The following is a 22,874-nucleotide window of genomic DNA, read 5'->3' as shown; positions in this document are numbered from 1 at the left end:
ATTTCTTCTGTTGAATGTTGTACACCTTCCATAGAGGTAGCCCTCAATTTATGACCCAACTGAAACCAGCAAGGACGTTCTTCCACGAGTCCCATCCAATGTTACCACTTTCTTTGCCGTTGGTTGTTAATCAAATAACTGCAGTTGTTAAGTGAGTCATGCAGTTGTTAAGGGAATCTGGTTTCCCCCATTGGCTTTCTTTGTGGAATGCTGGCTGGGAAGGTCATAGAAGGGGGATCACATGAAAAGACGATGGTCAAACCATTGAAAATACAGTCCCTGGCTGTGCTAGCTTCGGCAGCCCATATACTAAAATTGGAACGATACAGAGATGGTTGGCAAGGCCTCCGCGTTAGGATCACATGCAAATTCATAAAGCGTTTGATAAAGAAAGAAAGAAAGAAAGAAAGAAAAAAAGAAAGGAAGGAAGGAAGGAAGGAAGGAAGGAAGAAAGAAAGAAAGAAAGAAAGAAAGAAAAAAAGAAAGAAAGAAAGAAAGAAAGAAAGAAAGAAAGAAAGAAAGAAAGAAAGAAAGAAAGAAAGAAAATACATTCCCTACTTGTCTGCAATTCTTTTGTAAAACCACCTGCAACCCATGTTGAGCAAAGCGTTCAAGGAAGGCTGAGCCACCTTCTGGTTTTTGTCACAGTTCCCCATAAGGTGGAATCACTGTGCTCTGAGTATTTTCATCACTCGTCAAACAGTAATAGTCAGCCTCATCTTCCGGTTGAACGTTGGAGATGGATAAAGTGGCCGAATTGGAGGAAGAATCATAAGAACCAGAAAATCGCTCAGGGATTCCAGAAGGTCTCTCACTATCTTTATAGATCACTGCTAGGGGTTTAGTGCCAGGTTTCTGCTGATGCCAGATCACATAGTAGCTAGAAATGCTGCCCCCTGCCCTGGTACAGGTGATCCTGACTGTTCCTCCAGGGGATACGGACAGAGAAGGTGGCTGAGTCATGGTGAACTGGGCCAAGGCACCTGCAGGGGGAAGAAAAGGGATAAAGTGCATCTAAGATGCAATCAGAGAGAAATGTTTGAATTTAGCTGGAAAAAAAGGACAAAGTGTGTGAGGAGAAGGAAATAATTCCAGAAATGTAAAAATGTTCCAAGGAAGAGGAAAAGTTGCTAGATCTTTTCCAGTCAACGGGATACTTTACCGGTGAAGTAGGTGAGGAGGAAGAGGAGGAAGAGAAATTGTTGGGCCATGGCAGAGAAATGGGCAAAAACTGATCTTCTGAAACCAACGTTCCTTCTAGGTGGACCTCTTCTCCTCACGCTTAAGTTGAGCTGCGAGAAAGAGAGGCTGCAAAGGCATGCAAATACTCTTCCTGTTTCTCCCTTTTAAAGCCTCTAGATCTATTTCTAGGACAAAGACAAGGGGTGGCTCTCAGGAGATTCCATTGGTGAGTCTCCAATGAAGGAAGGAGGAGAAAAGGTAGACACTCTGACTCCACCTCTCTTCCCATAACATCCAGAATTGATCTGTCTTTAGGATTCCCAGATTTCAGTATGTTGGAACCTAAGCAAAGGATCCGATGGACAGGTAGATCATTGGAAAGAGGTGATCTCTGCAGTAAGCTGCCACCATGCCATGAAAGCTTTAGAAGGAGGACTAGAACCTTGAATGGCCCCCAGAAGTGTATTAGGAGCTAGTGCAACTCAGGAAACAGAGGTGTAACCTGGATAATTTTCAGCTTATGCATAATCTTCAAGGGTTGACTGCACATTGCAGTAGTCCATTTGGAAGATCTGATCCGCCCCAATTCAGAGAAGTGACTTGACGGCAAGGTTAGGGTAAGGTTTGCTAAAAACAAAGAAATGGCTCTTCCCCTAACCACACTAAGCCCTTCCCAAATTTCCAAACCAAACTCAATGCAGCATCTGGTCACATCCATTCAAGGACCTGAGTCATTATGTTGTATGTAAACCTTCTGGGCAGGTGGTCCTCGATTTACGACCATGGTTTAAATCAGAATTTTTGTTGCAAAGCAAAAGAGTCACACCGATTTTATGATCCTTTTGGTTGTTAAACACATGACTGCTTTTTTAAAGTGAATTACACAGTTGTGGAGCCAATCCGGTTCCCCGATTGAATTTGCTTCTCAGAAGCTGGCTGGGAAGGTCATACATGTGATGATATGAAAAGAGGATGGCAAAAATGTCGAAAATACATTCTGTGGCTGGGTGCAATTCTTTTGTGAAACCATCTGCAACCCATGTTGAGCAAAGCATTCAAGGAAGACAGGGCCACCTTCTGGTTTTTGTCACAGTTCCCCATAAGGTGGAATCACTGTGCTCTGAGAATTGCTATCATAAGACAAACAGAAATAGTCAGCCTCATCTTCTCGTTGAACGTTGGAGATGGACAAGGTGGCTGTATTAGAGGAAGTATCGACAGAACCAGAAAATCGCTCAGGGATTCCAGAAGGTCTCTTACTATCTTCATAGATCACTGCTAGGATTTTAGTATCAGGTTTCTGCTGATACCAGCTCACATAGTGGTCAGAAAAGCTGCCCCCTTCCCTGGTACAGGTGATGCTGACTGTTCCTCCAGGGAATACGGACAGAGAAGGTGGCTGAGTCATGGTGAACTGGGCCAAGGCACCTGCAGGGGGAAGAAGGGGAATAAAATAAATCTAAGATGCAGTCAGAGGGAAAAAATTTAATTCAGCTGAAAGAAAGGAAAAAAGGGAGAGGAGAAGGAAATAATTCCAGAAATGTAGAAATGTTCCAAGGAAGAGGAAAAGTTGCTAGATCTTTTCCAGTCAACGGGGTACTCTACCAGTGAAGTAGGTGAGGAGGAAGACGAGGAAGAGAAATTGTTGGGCCATGGCAGAGAAATGGGCAAGGACTGATCTTCTGAAACCAACGTTCCTTCTAGGTGGACCTCTTCTCCTCACGCTTAAGTTGAGCTGCGAGAAAGAGAGGCTGCAAAGGCATGCAAATACTCTTCCTGTTTCTCCCTTTTAAAGCCTCTAGATCTATTTCTAGGACAAAGACAAGGGGTGGCTGGCAGGAGATTTCACTGGTGAGTCTCCAATGAAGGAAGAAGGAGAAAAGGTAGAGACTCCAACTCCACCTCTCTTCCCATAACACCCAGAATTGATCTGTCTTTAGGATTCCCAGATTTCAGTATGTTGGAACCTAAGCAAAGGATGTGATGGACCGGTAGATCATTAGAAAGAGGTGGTCCCTGCAGTAAGCTGCCCCCATGCCATTAAAGCTTTAGAAGGAGGACTAGAACCTTGAATGGCTCCGAGAAGCTTATTGGGAGTTAGTGCAACTCAGGAAACAGAAGTGTAACTTGGATTACCAGACACTTCTTCAAGTATTTTCACCTTATAGATACTCTTCAAGGGCAACCCTGTTGACTGCACCTTGCAGTAGTCCATATGGGAGGTAACCCAAAGCTTATCCCCCCAATTCAGTGAAGTGACGTGACTGCAAGGTTAGTGTTTGCTAAAAACCCAGAGATGGCTCTTCCCCTAAAACGCACTAAGCCCTTCCCAAATTTCCAAAACAAACTCAATGCAGCATCTGGTCATATCCATTCAAGGACCTGAGTCTGTATGTTATATTAAAACCTTTGGTCTCACGTCCATTATCTTATGGACCAAAGTCACTTTCTCTTTTTATGTATTGTTTTTTGTATTAATATATGTATCTTGTATATACATGGTACAACATTATACTTTTTATATGTTTAATAAAGTTTTGTTTTTAAAATCAAAAAAAAAAGGAGGAAAGAAAGAAAACCTTCTAGGCAGATAGTCCTTGATTTATGACCACAGTTTAAACCAGAATTTTTGTTGCAAAGTAAAAGAGTCCACACCTGAGTCACACCGATTTTATGATCCTTTTGGTCGTTAAACAGATGACTGCTCGTTTAAAGTGAATTACAGAGTTGTGAAGCCAATCCGACTTTTCTTATTGAATTTGCTTCTCAGAAGCTGGCTGGGAAGGTCATAGATGTGATGACATGAAAAGAGGATGCCAAAAATGTCAAAAATACATTCCCTGTCTGTGTGCACTTCTTTTGTAAAACCATCTGCAAACAATGTTGAGCGAAGCGTTCAAGGAAGACAGAGGCACCTTCTGGTTTTTGTCACAGTTCCCCATAAGGTGGAATCACTGTGCTCTGAGTATTTTCATCACTCGTCAAACAGTAATAGTCAGCCTCATCTTCCGGTTGAACGTTGGAGATGGATAAAGTGGCCGAATTGGAGGAAGAATCATAAGAACCAGAAAATCGCTCAGGGATTCCAGAAGGTCTCTCACTATCTTTATAGATCACTGCTAGGGGTTTAGTGCCAGGTTTCTGCTGATGCCAGATCACATAGTAGCTAGAAATGCTGCCCCCTGCCCTGGTACAGGTGATCCTGACTGTTCCTCCAGGGGATACCGACAGAGAAGGTGGCTGAGTCATGGTGAACTGGGCCAAGGCACCTGCAGGGGGAAGAAAGGGTATAAAATAAATCTAAGATGCAGTCAGAGGGAAAAGTTTTAATTCAGCTGAAAGAAAAGGACAAAGGGTGTGAGGAGAAGGAAATAATTCCAGAAATGTAAAAATGTTCCAAGGAAGAGAAGAAGATGCTTGATCTTTGCCAGTCAACAGGATACTTTACCAGTGAAGTAGGTGAGAAGGAAGAGGAGGAAGAGAAATTGTTGGGCCATGGCAGAGAAATGGGCAAGGGCTGATCTTCCAAAACCAAAGTTCCTTCTAGGTGGACCTCTTCTCCTCACGCTTAAGTTGAGCTGCGAGAAAGAGAGGCTGCAAAGGCATGCAAATACGCTTCCTGTTTCTCCCTTTTAAAGCCCCTAGATCTATTTCTAGGACAAAGACAAGGGGTGGCTCTCAGGAGATTCCATTGGTGAGTCTCCAATGAAGGAAGGAGGAGAAAAGGTAGACACTCCGACTCCACCTCTCTTCCCATAACATCCAGAATTGATCTGTCTTTAGAATTCCCAGATTTCAGTATGTTGGAACCTAAGCAAAGGATCCGATGGACAGGTAGATCATTGGAAAGAGGTGATCTCTGCAGTAAGCTGCCACCATGCCATGAAAGCTTTAGAAGGAGGACTAGAACCTTGAATGGCCCCCAGAAGTGTATTAGGAGCTAGTGCAACTCAGGAAACAGAGGTGTAACCTGGATAATTTTCAGCTTATGCATAATCTTCAAGGGTTGATTGCACATTGCAGTAGTCCATTTCGGAGATAATCCAAAACTGATCCCCCCAATTCAGAGAAGTGACTTGACGGCAAGGTTAGGGTAAGGTTTGCTAAAAACAAAGAAATGGCTCTTCCCCTAACCACACTAAGCCCTTCCCAAATTTCCAAACCAAACTCAGTGCAGCATCTGGTCACATCCATTCAAGGACCTGAGTCAGTATGTTGTATGTAAACCTTCTGGGCAGGTGGTCCTCGATTTACGACCATGGTTTAAACCAGAATTTTTGTTGCAAAGCAAAAGAGTCACACCGATTTTATGATCCTTTTGGTTGTTAAACACATGACTGCTTTTTTAAAGTGAATTACACAGTTGTGAAGCCAATCCGGTTTCCCGGATTGAATTTGCTTCTCAGAAGCTGGCTAGGAAGGTCATACATGTGATGACATGAAAAGAGGATGCCAAAAATGTCGAAAATACATTCCGTGGCTGGGTGCAATTCTTTTGTAAACCCATCTGCAAACCAAGTTGAGCAAAGCATTCAAGGAAGACAGGGCCACCTTCTGGTTTTTGTCACAGTTCCCCATAAGGTGGAATCACTGTGCTCTGAGAATTGCTATCATAAGACAAACAGAAATAGTCAGCCTCATCTTCTCGTTGAACGTTGGAGATGGACAAGGTGGCTGTATTAGAGGAAGTATCGACAGAACCAGAAAATCGCTCAGGGATTCCAGAAGGTCTCTTACTATCTTCATAGATCACTGCTAGGATTTTAGTATCAGGTTTCTGCTGATACCAGCTCACATAGTGGTCAGAAAAGCTGCCCCCTTCCCTGGTACAGGTGATGCTGACTGTTCCTCCAGGGAATACGGACAGAGAAGGTGGCTGAGTCATGGTGAACTGGGCCAAGGCACCTGCAGGGGGAAGAAGGGGAATAAAATAAATCTAAGATGCAGTCAGAGGGAAAAAATTTAATTCATCTGAAAGAAAGGAAAAAAGGGAGAGGAGAAGGAAATAATTCCAGAAATGTAAAAATGTTCCAAGGAAGAGAAGAAGATGCTAGATCTTTGCCAGTCAACAGGATATTTTACCAGTGAAGTAGGTGAGGAGGAAGACGAGGAAGAGAAATTGTTGGGCCATGGCAAAGAAATGGGCAAGGACTGATCTTCTGAAACCAACGTTCCTTCTAGGTGGACCTCTTCTCCTCACGCTTAAGTTGAGCTGCGAGAAAGAGAGGCTGCAAAGGCATGCAAATACTCTTCCTGTTTCTCCCTTTTAAAGCCTCTAGATCTATTTCTAGGACAAAGACAAGGGGTGGCTGGCAGGAGATTTCACTGGTGAGTCTCCAATGAAGGAAGAAGGAGAAAAGGTAGAGACTCCAACTCCACCTCTCTTCCCATAACACCCAGAATTGATCTGTCTTTAGGATTCCCAGATTTCAGTATGTTGGAACCTAAGCAAAGGATGTGATGGACCGGTAGATCATTAGAAAGAGGTGGTCCCTGCAGTAAGCTGCCCCCATGCCATTAAAGCTTTAGAAGGAGGACTAGAACCTTGAATGGCTCCGAGAAGCTTATTGGGAGTTAGTGCAACTCAGGAAACAGAAGTGTAACTTGGATTACCAGACACTTCTTCAAGTATTTTCAGCTTATAGATACTCTTCAAGGGCAACCCTGTTGACTGCACCTTGCAGTAGTCCATATGGGAGGTAACCCAAAGCTTATCCCCCCAATTCAGGGAAGTGACTTGACTGCAAGATTAGTGTTTGCTAAAAACCCAGAGATGGCTCTTCCCCTAAAATGCACTAAGCCCTTCCCAAATTTCCAAACCAAACTCAATGCAGCATCTGGTCATATCCATTCAAGGACCTGAGTCTGTATGTTATATTAAAACCTTTGGTCTCACGTCCATTATCTTATGGACCAAAGTCACTTTCTCTTTTTATGTATTGTTTTTTGTATTAATATATGTATCTTGTATATACATGGTACAACATTATACTTTTTATATGTTTAATAAAGTTTTGTTTTTAAAATCAAAAAAAAAAGGAGGAAAGAAAGAAAACCTTCTAGGCAGATAGTCCTTGATTTATGACCACAGTTTAAACCAGAATTTTTGTTGCAAAGTAAAAGAGTCCACACCTGAGTCACACCGATTTTATGATCCTTTTGGTCGTTAAACAGATGACTGCTCGTTTAAAGTGAATTACAGAGTTGTGAAGCCAATCCGACTTTTCTTATTGAATTTGCTTCTCAGAAGCTGGCTGGGAAGGTCATAGATGTGATGACATGAAAAGAGGATGCCAAAAATGTCAAAAATACATTCCCTGTCTGTGTGCACTTCTTTTGTAAAACCATCTGCAAACAATGTTGAGCGAAGCATTCAAGGAAGACAGAGGCACCTTCTGGTTTTTGTCACAGTTCCCCATAAGGTGGAATCACTGTGCTCTGAGAATTTTCATCACTCGTCAAACAGTAATAGTCAGCCTCATCTTCTGGTTGAACGTTGGAGATGGATAAAGTGGCCGAATTGGAAGAAGAATCATAAGAACCAGAAAATCGCTCAGGGATTCCAGAAGGTCTCTCACTATCTTTATAGATCACTGCTAGGGGTTTAGTGCCAGATTTCTGCTGATACCAGCTCACGTAGTAGCCAGAAATGCTACCCCCTGCCCTGGTACAGGTGATCCTGACTGTTCCCCCAGGGGATACGGACAGAGAAGGTGGCTGAGTCATGGTGAACTGGGCCAAGGCACCTGCAGGGGGAAGAAAAGGGATAAAGTGCATCTAAGATGCAATCAGAGAGAAATGTTTGAATTTAGCTGAAAAAAAAGGACAAAGGGTGTGAGGAGAAGGAAATAATTCCAGAAATGTAAAAATGTTCCAAGGAAGAGAAGAAGATGCTAGATCTTTGCCAGTCAACAGGATACTCTACCAGTAAAGTAGGTGAGGAGGAAGAGGAGGAAGAGAAATTGTTGGGCCATGGCAGAGAAATGGGCAAGGGCTGGTCATCCGAAACCAACGTTCCTTCTAGGTGGACCTCTTCTCCTCACGCTTAAGTTGAGCTGCGAGAAAGAGAGGCTGCAAAGGCATGCAAATCCCCTTCCTGTTTCTCCCTTTTAACGCCTCTAGATCTATTTCTAGGACAAAGACAAGGGGTGGCTGGCAGGAGATTTCATTGGTAAGTCTCCAATGAAGGAAGGAGGAGAAAAGGTAGACACTCCGACTCCACCTCTCTTCCCATAACATCCAGAATTGATCTGTCTTTAGGATTCCCAGATTTCAGTATGTTGGAACCTAAGCAAAGGATCCGATGGACAGGTAGATCATTGGAAAGAGGTGATCTCTGCAGTAAGCTGCCACCATGCCATGAAAGCTTTAGAAGGAGGACTAGAACCTTGAATGGCCCCCAGAAGTGTATTAGGAGCTAGTGCAACTCAGGAAACAGAGGTGTAACCTGGATAATTTTCAGCTTATGCATAATCTTCAAGGGTTGATTGCACATTGCAGTAGTCCATTTCGGAGATAATCCAAAACTGATCCCCCCAATTCAGAGAAGTGACTTGACGGCAAGGTTAGGGTAAGGTTTGCTAAAAACAAAGAAATGGCTCTTCCCCTAACCACACTAAGCCCTTCCCAAATTTCCAAACCAAACTCAGTGCAGCATCTGGTCACATCCATTCAAGGACCTGAGTCAGTATGTTGTATGTAAACCTTCTGGGCAGGTGGTCCTCGATTTACGACCATGGTTTAAACCAGAATTTTTGTTGCAAAGCAAAAGAGTCACACCGATTTTATGATCCTTTTGGTTGTTAAACACATGACTGCTTTTTTAAAGTGAATTACACAGTTGTGAAGCCAATCCGGTTTCCCGGATTGAATTTGCTTCTCAGAAGCTGGCTAGGAAGGTCATACATGTGATGACATGAAAAGAGGATGCCAAAAATGTCGAAAATACATTCCGTGGCTGGGTGCAATTCTTTTGTAAACCCATCTGCAAACCAAGTTGAGCAAAGCATTCAAGGAAGACAGGGCCACCTTCTGGTTTTTGTCACAGTTCCCCATAAGGTGGAATCACTGTGCTCTGAGAATTGCTATCATAAGACAAACAGAAATAGTCAGCCTCATCTTCTCGTTGAACGTTGGAGATGGACAAGGTGGCTGTATTAGAGGAAGTATCGACAGAACCAGAAAATCGCTCAGGGATTCCAGAAGGTCTCTTACTATCTTCATAGATCACTGCTAGGATTTTAGTATCAGGTTTCTGCTGATACCAGCTCACATAGTGGTCAGAAAAGCTGCCCCCTTCCCTGGTACAGGTGATGCTGACTGTTCCTCCAGGGAATACGGACAGAGAAGGTGGCTGAGTCATGGTGAACTGGGCCAAGGCACCTGCAGGGGGAAGAAGGGGAATAAAATAAATCTAAGATGCAGTCAGAGGGAAAAAATTTAATTCATCTGAAAGAAAGGAAAAAAGGGAGAGGAGAAGGAAATAATTCCAGAAATGTAAAAATGTTCCAAGGAAGAGAAGAAGATGCTAGATCTTTGCCAGTCAACAGGATATTTTACCAGTGAAGTAGGTGAGGAGGAAGACGAGGAAGAGAAATTGTTGGGCCATGGCAAAGAAATGGGCAAGGACTGATCTTCTGAAACCAACGTTCCTTCTAGGTGGACCTCTTCTCCTCACGCTTAAGTTGAGCTGCGAGAAAGAGAGGCTGCAAAGGCATGCAAATACTCTTCCTGTTTCTCCCTTTTAAAGCCTCTAGATCTATTTCTAGGACAAAGACAAGGGGTGGCTGGCAGGAGATTTCACTGGTGAGTCTCCAATGAAGGAAGAAGGAGAAAAGGTAGAGACTCCAACTCCACCTCTCTTCCCATAACACCCAGAATTGATCTGTCTTTAGGATTCCCAGATTTCAGTATGTTGGAACCTAAGCAAAGGATGTGATGGACCGGTAGATCATTAGAAAGAGGTGGTCCCTGCAGTAAGCTGCCCCCATGCCATTAAAGCTTTAGAAGGAGGACTAGAACCTTGAATGGCTCCGAGAAGCTTATTGGGAGTTAGTGCAACTCAGGAAACAGAAGTGTAACTTGGATTACCAGACACTTCTTCAAGTATTTTCAGCTTATAGATACTCTTCAAGGGCAACCCTGTTGACTGCACCTTGCAGTAGTCCATATGGGAGGTAACCCAAAGCTTATCCCCCCAATTCAGGGAAGTGACTTGACTGCAAGATTAGTGTTTGCTAAAAACCCAGAGATGGCTCTTCCCCTAAAATGCACTAAGCCCTTCCCAAATTTCCAAACCAAACTCAATGCAGCATCTGGTCATATCCATTCAAGGACCTGAGTCTGTATGTTATATTAAAACCTTTGGTCTCACGTCCATTATCTTATGGACCAAAGTCACTTTCTCTTTTTATGTATTGTTTTTTGTATTAATATATGTATCTTGTATATACATGGTACAACATTATACTTTTTATATGTTTAATAAAGTTTTGTTTTTAAAATCAAAAAAAAAAGGAGGAAAGAAAGAAAACCTTCTAGGCAGATAGTCCTTGATTTATGACCACAGTTTAAACCAGAATTTTTGTTGCAAAGTAAAAGAGTCCACACCTGAGTCACACCGATTTTATGATCCTTTTGGTCGTTAAACAGATGACTGCTCGTTTAAAGTGAATTACAGAGTTGTGAAGCCAATCCGACTTTTCTTATTGAATTTGCTTCTCAGAAGCTGGCTGGGAAGGTCATAGATGTGATGACATGAAAAGAGGATGCCAAAAATGTCAAAAATACATTCCCTGTCTGTGTGCACTTCTTTTGTAAAACCATCTGCAAACAATGTTGAGCGAAGCGTTCAAGGAAGACAGAGGCACCTTCTGGTTTTTGTCACAGTTCCCCATAAGGTGGAATCACTGTGCTCTGAGAATTTTCATCACTCGTCAAACAGTAATAGTCAGCCTCATCTTCTGGTTGAACGTTGGAGATGGATAAAGTGGCCGAATTGGAAGAAGAATCATAAGAACCAGAAAATCGCTCAGGGATTCCAGAAGGTCTCTCACTATCTTTATAGATCACTGCTAGGGGTTTAGTGCCAGATTTCTGCTGATACCAGCTCACGTAGTAGCCAGAAATGCTACCCCCTGCCCTGGTACAGGTGATCCTGACTGTTCCTCCAGGGGATACCGACAGAGAAGGTGGCTGAGTCATGGTGAACTGGGCCAAGGCACCTGCAGGGGGAAGAAAAGGGATAAAGTGCATCTAAGATGCAATCAGAGAGAAATGTTTGAATTTAGCTCAAAAAAAAGGACAAAGGGTGTGAGGAGAAGGAAATAATTCCAGAAATGTAAAAATGTTCCAAGGAAGAGAAGAAGATGCTAGATCTTTGCCAGTCAACAGGATACTTTACCGGTGAAGTAGGTGAGGAGGAAGAGGAGGAAGAGAAATTGTTGGGCCATGGCAGAGAAATGGGCAAGGGCTGGTCATCCGAAACCAACGTTCCTTCTAGGTGGACCTCTTCTCCTCACGCTTAAGTTGAGCTGCGAGAAAGAGAGGCTGCAAAGGCATGCAAATCCCCTTCCTGTTTCTCCCTTTTAACGCCTCTAGATCTATTTCTAGGACAAAGACAAGGGGTGGCTGGCAGGAGATTTCATTGGTAAGTCTCCAATGAAGGAAGGAGGAGAAAAGGTAGACACTCCGACTCCACCTCTCTTCCCATAACATCCAGAATTGATCTGTCTTTAGGATTCCCAGATTTCAGTATGTTGGAACCTAAGCAAAGGATCCGATGGACAGGTAGATCATTGGAAAGAGGTGATCTCTGCAGTAAGCTGCCACCATGCCATGAAAGCTTTAGAAGGAGGACTAGAACCTTGAATGGCCCCCAGAAGTGTATTAGGAGCTAGTGCAACTCAGGAAACAGAGGTGTAACCTGGATAATTTTCAGCTTATGCATAATCTTCAAGGGTTGACTGCACATTGCAGTAGTCCATTTCGGAGATAATCCAAAACTGATCCCCCCAATTCAGAGAAGTGACTTGACGGCAAGGTTAGGGTAAGGTTTGCTAAAAACAAAGAAATGGCTCTTCCCCTAACCACACTAAGCCCTTCCCAAATTTCCAAACCAAACTCAGTGCAGCATCTGGTCACATCCATTCAAGGACCTGAGTCAGTATGTTGTATGTAAACCTTCTGGGCAGGTAGTCCTCGATTTACGACCATGGTTTAAATCAGAATTTTTGTTGCAAAGCAAAAGAGTCACACCGATTTTATGATCCTTTTGGTTGTTAAACACATGACTGCTTTTTAAAAGTGAATTACACAGTTGTGGAGCCAATCCGGTTCCCCGATTGAATTTGCTTCTCAGAAGCTGGCTGGGAAGGTCATACATGTGATGATATGAAAAGAGGATGGCAAAAATGTCGAAAATACATTCCGTGGCTGGGTGCAATTCTTTTGTGAAACCATCTGCAACCCATGTTGAGCAAAGCATTCAAGGAAGACAGGGCCACCTTCTGGTTTTTGTCACAGTTCCCCATAAGGTGGAATCACTGTGCTCTGAGAATTGCTATCATAAGACAAACAGAAATAGTCAGCCTCATCTTCTCGTTGAACGTTGGAGATGGACAAGGTGGCTATATTAGAGGAAGTATCGACAGAACCAGAAAATCGCTCAGGGATTCCAGAAGGTCTCTTACTATCTTCATAGATCACTGCTAGGATTTTAGTATCAGGTTTCTGCTGATACCAGCTCACATAGTGGTCAGAAAAGCTGCCCCCTTCCCTGGTACAGGTGATGCTGACTGTTCCTCCAGGGAATACGGACAGAGAAGGTGGCTGAGTCATGGTGAACTGGGCCAAGGCACCTGCAGGGGGAAGAAGGGGAATAAAATAAATCTAAGATGCAGTCAGAGGGAAAAAATTTAATTCAGCTGAAAGAAAGGAAAAAAGGGAGAGGAGAAGGAAATAATTCCAGAAATGTAGAAATGTTCCAAGGAAGAGGAAAAGTTGCTAGATCTTTTCCAGTCAACGGGGTACTCTACCAGTGAAGTAGGTGAGGAGGAAGACGAGGAAGAGAAATTGTTGGGCCATGGCAGAGAAATGGGCAAGGACTGATCTTCTGAAACCAACGTTCCTTCTAGGTGGACCTCTTCTCCTCACGCTTAAGTTGAGCTGTGAGAAAGAGAGGCTGCAAAGGCATGCAAATACTCTTCCTGTTTCTCCCTTTTAAAGCCCCTAGATCTGTTTCTAGGACAAAGACAAGGGGTGGCTGGCAGGAGATTCCATTGGTGAGTCTCCAATGAAGGAAGAAGGAGAAAAGGTAGAGACTCCAACTCCACCTCTCTTCCCATAACACCCAGAATTGATCTGTCTTTAGGATTCCCAGATTTCAGTATGTTGGAACCTAAGCAAAGGATGTGATGGACAGGTAGATCATTAGAAAGCGGTGGTCCCTGCAGTAAGATGCCCCCATGCCGTGAAAGCTTTAGAAGGAGGACTAGAACCTTGAATGGCTCCGAGAAGCTTATTGGGAGTTAGTGCAACTCAGGAAACAGAAGTGTAACTTGGATTACCAGACACTTCTTCAAGTATTTTCAGCTTATAGATACTCTTCAAGGGCAACCCTGTTGACTGCACCTTGCAGTAGTCCATATGGGAGGTAACCCAAAGCTTATCCCCCCAATTCAGTGAAGTGACGTGACTGCAAGGTTAGTGTTTGCTAAAAACCCAGAGATGGCTCTTCCCCTAAAACGCACTAAGCCCTTCCCAAATTTCCAAAACAAACTCAATGCAGCATCTGGTCATATCCATTCAAGGACCTGAGTCTGTATGTTATATTAAAACCTTTGGTCTCACGTCCATTATCTTATGGACCAAAGTCACTTTCTCTTTTTATGTATTGTTTTTTGTATTAATATATGTATCTTGTATATACATGGTACAACATTATACTTTTTATATGTTTAATAAAGTTTTGTTTTTAAAATCAAAAAAAAAAGGAGGAAAGAAAGAAAACCTTCTAGGCAGATAGTCCTTGATTTATGACCACAGTTTAAACCAGAATTTTTGTTGCAAAGTAAAAGAGTCCACACCTGAGTCACACCGATTTTATGATCCTTTTGGTCGTTAAACAGATGACTGCTCGTTTAAAGTGAATTACAGAGTTGTGAAGCCAATCCGACTTTTCTTATTGAATTTGCTTCTCAGAAGCTGGCTGGGAAGGTCATAGATGTGATGACATGAAAAGAGGATGCCAAAAATGTCAAAAATACATTCCCTGTCTGTGTGCACTTCTTTTGTAAAACCATCTGCAAACAATGTTGAGCGAAGCGTTCAAGGAAGACAGAGGCACCTTCTGGTTTTTGTCACAGTTCCCCATAAGGTGGAATCACTGTGCTCTGAGAATTTTCATCACTCGTCAAACAGTAATAGTCAGCCTCATCTTCTGGTTGAACGTTGGAGATGGATAAAGTGGCCGAATTGGAAGAAGAATCATAAGAACCAGAAAATCGCTCAGGGATTCCAGAAGGTCTGCTAGAAAAATCATAGATCACTGCTAGGGGTTTAGTGCCAGATTTCTGCTGATGCCAGCTCAAATAGTAGCTAGAAATGCTACCCCCTGCCCTGGTACAGGTGATCCTGACTGTTCTCCCAGGGGATACCGACAGAGAAGGTGGCTGAGTCATGGTGAACTGGGCCAAGGCACCTGCAGGGGGAAGAAAAGGGATAAAGTGCATCTAAGATGCAATCAGAGAGAAATGTTTGAATTTAGCTGAAAAAAAAGGACAAAGGGTGTGAGGAGAAGGAAATAATTCCAGAAATGTAAAAATGTTCCAAGGAAGAGAAGAAGATGCTAGATCTTTGCCAGTCAACAGGATACTCTACCAGTAAAGTAGGTGAGGAGGAAGAGGAGGAAGAGAAATTGTTGGGCCATGGCAGAGAAATGGGCAAAAACTGATCTTCTGAAACCAAAGTTCCTTCTAGGTGGACCTCTTCTCCTCACGCTTAAGTTGAGCTGCGAGAAAGAGAGGCTGCAAAGGCATGCAAATACGCTTCCTGTTTCTCCCTTTTAAAGCCCCTAGATCTATTTCTAGGACAAAGACAAGGGGTGGCTCTCAGGAGATTCCATTGGTGAGTCTCCAATAAAGGAAGGAGGAGAAAAGGTAGACACTCCAACTCCACCTCTCTTCCCATAAGATCCAGAATTGATCTGTCTTTAGGATTCCCAGATTTCAGTATGTTGGAACCTAAGCAAAGGATCCGATGGACAGGTAGATCATTGGAAAGAGGTGATCTCTGCAGTAAGCTGCCACCATGCCATGAAAGCTTTAGAAGGAGGACTAGAACCTTGAATAGCCCCCAGAAGTATATTAGGAGCTAGTGCAACTCAGGAAACAGAGGTGTAACCTGGATAATTTTCAGCTTATGCATAATCTTCAAGGGTTGACTGCACATTGCAGTAGTCCATTTCGGAGATAATCCAAAACTGATCCGCCCCAATTCAGAGAAGTGACTTGACGGCAAGGTTAGGGTAAGGTTTGCTAAAAACAAAGAAATGGCTCTTCCCCTAACCACACTAAGCCCTTCCCAAATTTCCAAACCAAACTCAATGCAGCATCTGGTCACATCCATTCAAGGACCTGAGTCAGTATGTTGTATGTAAACCTTCTGGGCAGGTAGTCCTCGATTTACGACCATGGTTTAAATCAGAATTTTTGTTGCAAAGCAAAAGAGTCACACCGATTTCATGATCCTTTTGGTTGTTAAACACATGACTGCTTTTTAAAAGTGAATTACACAGTTGTGGAGCCAATCCGGTTTCCCCGATTGAATTTGCTTCTCAGAAGCTGGCTGGGAAGGTCATACATGTGATGACATGAAAAGAGGATGGCAAAAATGTCGAAAATACATTCCGTGGCTGGGTGCAATTCTTTTGTGAAACCATCTGCAACCCATGTTGAGCAAAGCATTCAAGGAAGACAGGGCCACCTTCTGGTTTTTGTCACAGTTCCCCATAAGGTGGAATCACTGTGCTCTGAGAATTGCTATCATAAGACAAACAGAAATAGTCAGCCTCATCTTCTCGTTGAACGTTGGAGATGGACAAGGTGGCTGTATTAGAGGAAGTATCGACAGAACCAGAAAATCGCTCAGGGATTCCAGAAGGTCTCTTACTATCTTCATAGATCACTGCTAGGATTTTAGTATCAGGTTTCTGCTGATACCAGCTCACATAGTGGTCAGAAAAGCTGCCCCCTTCCCTGGTACAGGTGATGCTGACTGTTCCTCCAGGGAATACGGACAGAGAAGGTGGCTGAGTCATGGTGAACTGGGCCAAGGCACCTGCAGGGGGAAGAAGGGGAATAAAATAAATCTAAGATGCAGTCAGAGGGAAAAAATTTAATTCAGCTGAAAGAAAGGAAAAAAGGGAGAGGAGAAGGAAATAATTCCAGAAATGTAGAAATGTTCCAAGGAAGAGGAAAAGTTGCTAGATCTTTTCCAGTCAACGGGGTACTCTACCAGTGAAGTAGGTGAGGAGGAAGACGAGGAAGAGAAATTGTTGGGCCATGGCAAAGAAATGGGCAAGGACTGATCTTCTGAAACCAACGTTCCTTCTAGGTGGACCTCTTCTCCTCACGCTTAAGTTGAGCTGCGAGAAAGAGAGACTGCAAAGGCATGCAAATCCCCTTCCTGTTTCTCCCTTTTAAAGCCTCTAGATCTATTTCTAGGACAAAGACAAGGGGTGGCTGGCAGGAGATTTCATTGGTAAGTCTCCAATGAAGGAAGAAGGAGAAAAGGTAGAGACTCCAACTCCACCTCTCTTCCCATAACACCCAGAATTGATCTGTCTTTAGGATTCCCAGATTTCAGTATGTTGGAACCTAAGCAAAGGATGTGATGGACCGGTAGATCATTAGAAAGAGGTGATCCCTGCAGTAAGCTGCCCCCATGCCATGAAAGCTTTAGAAGGAGGACTAGAACCTTGAATGGCTCCGAGAAGCTTATTGGGAGTTAGTGCAACTCAGGAAACAGAAGTGTAACTTGGATTACCAGACACTTCTTCAAGTATTTTCAGTTTATAGATACTCTTCAAGGGCAACCCTGTTGACTGCACCTTGCAGTAGTCCATATGGGAGGTAACCCAAAGCTTATCCCCCCAATTCAGGGAAGTGACTTGACTGCAAGGTTAGTGTTTGCTAAAAACCCAGAGATGGCTCTTCCCCTAAAATGCACTAAGCCCTTCCCAAATTTCCAAACCAAACTCAATGCAGCATCTGGTCATATCCATTCAAGGACCTGAGTCTGTATGCTGTATGTAAACCTTCTGGACAGGTAGTCCTCGATTTATGGCCACAGTTTAAACCAGAATTTTTGTTGCAAAGCAAAAGAGTCCTAATATGAGTCACACCGATTTTATGACTCTTTTGGTTATTAAACAAATGACTCGTTTTTTAAAGTGAATTAAACAGTTGTGGAGCCAATGCGGTTTTCCCTGATTGAATTTGCATCTCAGAAGCTGGCTGGGAAGGTCATAGATGTGATGATATGAAAAGAGGATGCCAAAAATGTCGAAAATACATTCCCTGTCTGTGTGCACTTCTTTTGTAAAACCATCTGCAAACAATGTTGAGCGAAGCGTTCAAGGAAGACAGGGCCACCTTCTGGTTTTTCTTACAGTTCCCCATAAGGTGGAATCACTGTGGGGGGCAAAGTGCCATGATAAGACAAACAATAATAGACAGCCTCGTCTTCTGGTCGAACGTTGGAAATGGATAAAGTGGCCGAATTGGAGGAAGAATCAACAGAACCAGAAAATCGCTCAGGGATTCCAGAAGGTCTCTCACTATGTTGATAGATCACTAGTACTGGTTTAGTGCCAGGTTTCTTTTGAAACCAGCTCACAAACGAGCCAGAAATGCCACCACCTGCCCTGGTACAGGTGATCCTGGCTGTTCCTCCAGGGGATACCGACAGCGAAGGTGGCTGAGTCATGGTGAACTGGGCCAAGGCACCTGCAGGGCAGAGAAAGGGGAATGAAATGCAATGGAGATGCAAGGAGAGAGAAATCCATTTATTCAACTGAAAGAAAGGGAAATAAGGAGAAGGGAACAATTCCAGCAAAGTAGAAATGTTCTGAAGAAGAGAAGAAGATGCTTGATTTTTGCCAGTCAACGGGGTACTTTACCAGTGAAGTAGGTGAGGGGGAAGAGGAGGAAGAAAAATGGTTGGGCCATGGCAGAGAAACGGGCAAGGACTGATCTTCCGAAACCAACGTTCCTTCTAGGTGGACCTCTTCTCCTCACGCTTAAATTGAGCTGCAAGAAAGAGAGGCTGCAAAGGCATGCAAATTACCCTTCCTGTTTCTTGCTTTTAAGGCCTCTAGATCTATTTCTAGGACAAGGGCAAAAGGTAGCTGGCCAGAGATTCCATTCATGAGTCTCCAATGGAAGAAGGAAAAAGGCAGAAACTCCAACTCCGCCTCTCTTCCCATAACATCCAGAATTGATCTATTATTAGGATGCCCAGATTTATGCATGTTGGAACCTAAGCAAAGGATCTCATGGACAAATGGACCATTGGAAAGAGGTGATCCCTGAAGTAAGCTGCCCCCATGCCATGAAGGCTTTAGAAAGAGCAATAGAACCTTCAATGGAACTCAGTTGGTGAAGCTCCTGATGCAACGTTGTTACCTGGATTAATAGTCACCTTTTAAACTAAAGTGGATGGCAGGAGATTTCACCGGTGAGTCTCCTCTTTGGGGAAGGGTAGAAGGTCCAACTCCATCTCTCTTCCCATATCATCCCGAATCGATCTGCCTTTTGCATTCTCACCTTTCGGTGTTGCTGGAATCTAAGCAAAGCATTGGATGGACAGATGGACCATTGGGAAGAGGTGGTCTCTCCAGTAAGCCACCCCCATGCCATGAAAGCTATAGAAGCACCACCAGAAGCATATTGGGAGCTAGGGCATCTCATGAAGCACAGGTGTAACTTTGGCTACTGAAGAATGTAGTGAAAGAGCAAACAAAGTAGCTGTTGCTTGTTAATTACCAGAACCAACAGACACAGGAACTAGCCAGATTTCTCAACTCTGCTTCTTTTCAGGAACAGAAGATTAACTTTTTTCCTTCCAAACAAAGCTGAATAGGGGAAATTATCCCATCAATAAACACAGGGTTAAACGTCACCAAGCACAGAATTAAACGTCACCAAAAACCAGTTTTAGACCAAAACTCAGAAACTCACGTTTGAATGTCAATCTTTCTAGCTAGCCAAGAAGCCATGCTGAATGTCACTCATCTTGGTTCCTTGTCATTAAAAGCCTCTTTCCGGCAGCTAATGGAAACTAATCAAGGAGAAAAGCATCCTGGAACTGAGGAGTAACTTCCTGACAGTGAGGACAATTAACCAGTGGAATCGCCTTCAGAAGTTGTGGGTGCTTCATCACCGGAGGCTTTTAAGAAGAGACACTTGTTTGAAATGGTATGTCAAGGTTCTGACAGATGCCATAATTAAATCATGATCTTCAACCCAAGCTTCAAAAGAAATCCAGTCATTTATTAGGAGCTTCATGTCGGCATGTTTCAAGTGAAGCCAACTCTAATTTATGACCCAATCTTGACCCTGTTTTCCCCCACCCCCCGGGGTGTCTCATCAGTCACATTTGCCAACAGAGCAATTTCACAGGTTGTAGAGATCACTCCCCTCCGGCCGCTGTGGGTAACCCTGGGAGACAGCCTTGAGAGAGATATGTCTGGAATGCACTTTTGTTTTTGGTTGCCGTGCTGCTTTGCCATTTTCCCATCCCCCTTGCCTATGGCAACTCGAGAGCAGGCCAGGGATGCTTTGCAAGTTGACATGGTATAGGGTTTCCTGCTTGAGCAGGGGACTGGACTAGAAGACCTCCAAGGTCCTTTCCAGCTCTAATTCTGATTGAGATTGAGACTCACAAGATTCTGTTGGTTTAGGTTTGCAGTAAAGAAGATTTAATTCATCTTGTCTGGTTTGCCAGATCCTCACTTCGTTTTTTCCCTAGCTGGTTTGACTCACTTTCTATTTCAAGACACTTGTTTTTTGTTTATTGTTTATTTTCTTTGGGGTTTTCTTTTTACTGAAAATTGTTCCGGGTGGTCACTCCTACGCTCAGCCACCTGCAACTAAGAGAGGCTTGTCTGAGCACCGATGAGGAAGGTTTTGTTCTAGTTCTCCCATTAGGTAAGATCATTGTGCTCAGCTCTCTTGTCTTCATGAGATAAATTGTTATTATCAGCCTTGCTTGAACGTGGCAGATGGACCGAAGGGAAGAATTGGACAAAGAGTTAGCAGAACTGTAAAATCACTCAGGGATTCCCTGATGGACATGTAGGTAGTTCTCAACTTACAAACCATTCATTTATGCGTATGGTTTGCCTTTTGCACAGTGGCAGATAGGACAGCACTCATTGCCCAGAGGTTCATTAGTTGCCCCCTCCCCTCTTTGGAAGAGGTTTATAGCTCCCGCTGCCTTCAGAAAGTTCAAAACATTCTTAAAGATCCATCTCATCCTGGGCACCCTTTTTTTTTAAACTATTACCATCTGGCAGCCGGTACAGGATTAAAAAAAAAAACAAGGACAAATAGGCTGAAAAACAGCTTTCCAGAGCAGTAACTATATTGAATTCTACTGTATAGCACAATATCAATGCAATGTCAGGGGTGTCAGGTTTCATTGCTATCTTAAATAAACTTCATTCTCAAACGCAAGGTCTCTAATGAATCTTTTTTATTATTATTTAAGAATAGGAGAACTACATCCCTGAACTCTGTGTGCAGCCAAAACTGGCACCTCCTTCCAACCCCTCCCTTTCCGTTCCTCAACCCCAATGTCTCATTGGCCATCGTGCAGATCCATCTCTTCGTCCCAAGCACTTTCTTTTCACAGGAATTTCCCCCCTCCTTCTGTCACCCAGGTAACGCTATCTACTGAAGAGCAGGGAACTAGGTAAAAGTTCATCTCAGCATTAAAGCAAAGCTTCTCCCTCTTTCATTCACTCATGTCAGCGCTGAAGGAGATCATAATTTGGAACACTGACAAGGGGTTTTCAATTCAATTGTATAGAATGTGAAGGAGGTGTGCTTGTGTTTTATTTTTATAGTTATAATGTACACAGAAGATGGCATTTAATTTTGTTGTACCATGTGCAATGACTTTAAAGTAAACAACTAATTTAGCGACCATTTGAAGTTACAAAGGCACTGGGAAAATTGACTTATGAACAGACCTCACACCTGTGACCATTGCAGCATCCTCACGGTCATGTGATCCAAATTTGGGGCATGTATTTGTGACGGTTGCCCTGTCCCAAGGTCAGGTGATCCCCACTTGCAAACTTCCTGGCTTCCAACAAGCAAAGTCAATGGGATTCGCTTAACAACAGCAGGATTCACTCAACGTTTTCAGGCGTTCGCTTAACAAATGGGGCAAAAGTGGTATATAAAATCGGACGTATTTGCCGGTTCTCCAAACTACTCAAAATTTCCACTACCGGTTCTCCAGAACCTGTCAGAACCTGCTGGATTTCACCCAGGGGTGAAATGCTATGGGTTCACTCCGGTTCTGGCAAACTGGTAGCGGCGGCAGTGCGAGGCTCTGCCCACTCGCCTGGACATCATTACTTCCTGGTTTTAACCAGGAAGTAACCTGTTTTTGACCCTCTGTGCATGCACAAAAGGCTTTGCGCATGCACAGAGTGTCTAAAATAGGATGTAACGATGGCCCGCACGCGTCCGAACCGGTAGGGAAGGTAAGTAGATTTCACCCCGATTTCACCCCTGGTTCCGAGACAACCAACACAGTACAGTATGTGAAATTCAAAAGGATCAAAGCAGATGATGTCAAGTAAAAGGAGAAAGGGGGGAGGGGGGGGGATAAAAGGGAAAAAAGTGAGATATCATAAAAATGTACGCAAATGATGTAATAAAATAAAATAATAAATTGAAATGAAATGAGAATAAAGATAATTAGAAAATCGGGGATGCTCGAATACCACTTTAGATTGAACTGAAAAAGGGGAAACAACAGGAGAGAGGGGAAGGAGTAGTGAGAGAGGAAAGGAGAAGAGAGGAGAGGAGAGAAGAGGAGAAAGAAGAAAGGGAAAGGGAGAAGAAGAAAAGGGAGGGGATAGAGGAGCAGAGGAGAAGGTTAGAAGGGGGGAAGATTTATTTATTTGTTTTATTTATTGGTTCGATTTATATGCCGCCCTTCTCCAGAGACTCAGGGCGGCTTACAATGTGTTAAGCAATAGCCTTCATTCTTTTGTATATACCTGCTTAGTAGGGCTTTCGGCAGTATTCTTTTTTTATACAAAGTCAGCTTATTGCCCCCACAATCCGGGTCCTCATTTTACCTACCTCGGAAGGATGGAAGGCTGAGTCAACCTTGAGCCTGGTGAGATTTGAACTCGCAGTCATTGCAGGCAGCTGGCAGCTAAGTGCTACTTAACAGCACTTAGTCTGCTGCACCACCAAGGCTCCTTGGTGAGAGGAGTGGGGGAAGAGAAAGGGAAGGAGGAAAGAGAAGGAGAGGAAGAAGGAAGGAAGTAGGAAGAGAAAGAGGAAGGAAGAGAAGGGGAGGAGGAGAAGAAGAAAGGTTGGAGTAAAGGTAAAGGGTAAAAGAGCAGCCCCCGAAAAAGTAAAAATGAAAAATGAAAGTTAAAAGAA

The 22,874-nt window shown here is 43.5% G+C and overlaps 1 non-coding gene, 3 pseudogenes and 2 gene segments (V, D, J or C); 1 reads left to right on the top strand and 5 right to left on the bottom strand.

Moving 5' to 3' along the window:
* Positions 1–285: 285 nt before the first annotated feature.
* LOC117658894 (U6 spliceosomal RNA) lies at positions 286–392 on the top strand. Its single transcript, XR_004589351.3, has one exon. It is a non-coding gene; the product is annotated as a U6 spliceosomal RNA (small nuclear RNA).
* A 1,877-nt stretch (positions 393–2,269) lies between these two features.
* Positions 2,270–2,836, bottom strand: LOC132709634 (immunoglobulin lambda variable 6-57 pseudogene; annotated as a pseudogene).
* A 1,129-nt stretch (positions 2,837–3,965) lies between these two features.
* On the bottom strand, positions 3,966–4,704 carry LOC132709635 (immunoglobulin lambda variable 3-25-like). The segment is given in 2 exon segments: positions 3,966–4,451; positions 4,631–4,704. Coding segments are annotated over 2 exon segments (390 nt in total).
* A 1,042-nt stretch (positions 4,705–5,746) lies between these two features.
* LOC148111667 (immunoglobulin lambda variable 6-57 pseudogene) lies at positions 5,747–6,313 on the bottom strand (annotated as a pseudogene).
* A 9,233-nt stretch (positions 6,314–15,546) lies between these two features.
* On the bottom strand, positions 15,547–16,785 carry LOC148111666 (immunoglobulin lambda variable 6-57-like). The segment is given in 2 exon segments: positions 15,547–16,518; positions 16,696–16,785. Coding segments are annotated over 2 exon segments (390 nt in total).
* A 1,062-nt stretch (positions 16,786–17,847) lies between these two features.
* Positions 17,848–18,410, bottom strand: LOC117657842 (immunoglobulin lambda variable 6-57 pseudogene; annotated as a pseudogene).
* Positions 18,411–22,874: the final 4,464 nt, after the last annotated feature.

This window comes from Pantherophis guttatus, chromosome 17, assembly GCF_059756535.1.
Source record: "Pantherophis guttatus breed Tessera chromosome 17, ASM5975653v1, whole genome shotgun sequence".
Classification (NCBI taxonomy): Eukaryota; Metazoa; Chordata; class Lepidosauria; order Squamata; family Colubridae; genus Pantherophis; species Pantherophis guttatus.
Note: the sequence above shows the minus strand (reverse complement) of the source record. Positions and strands in the feature narration are given on the sequence as shown.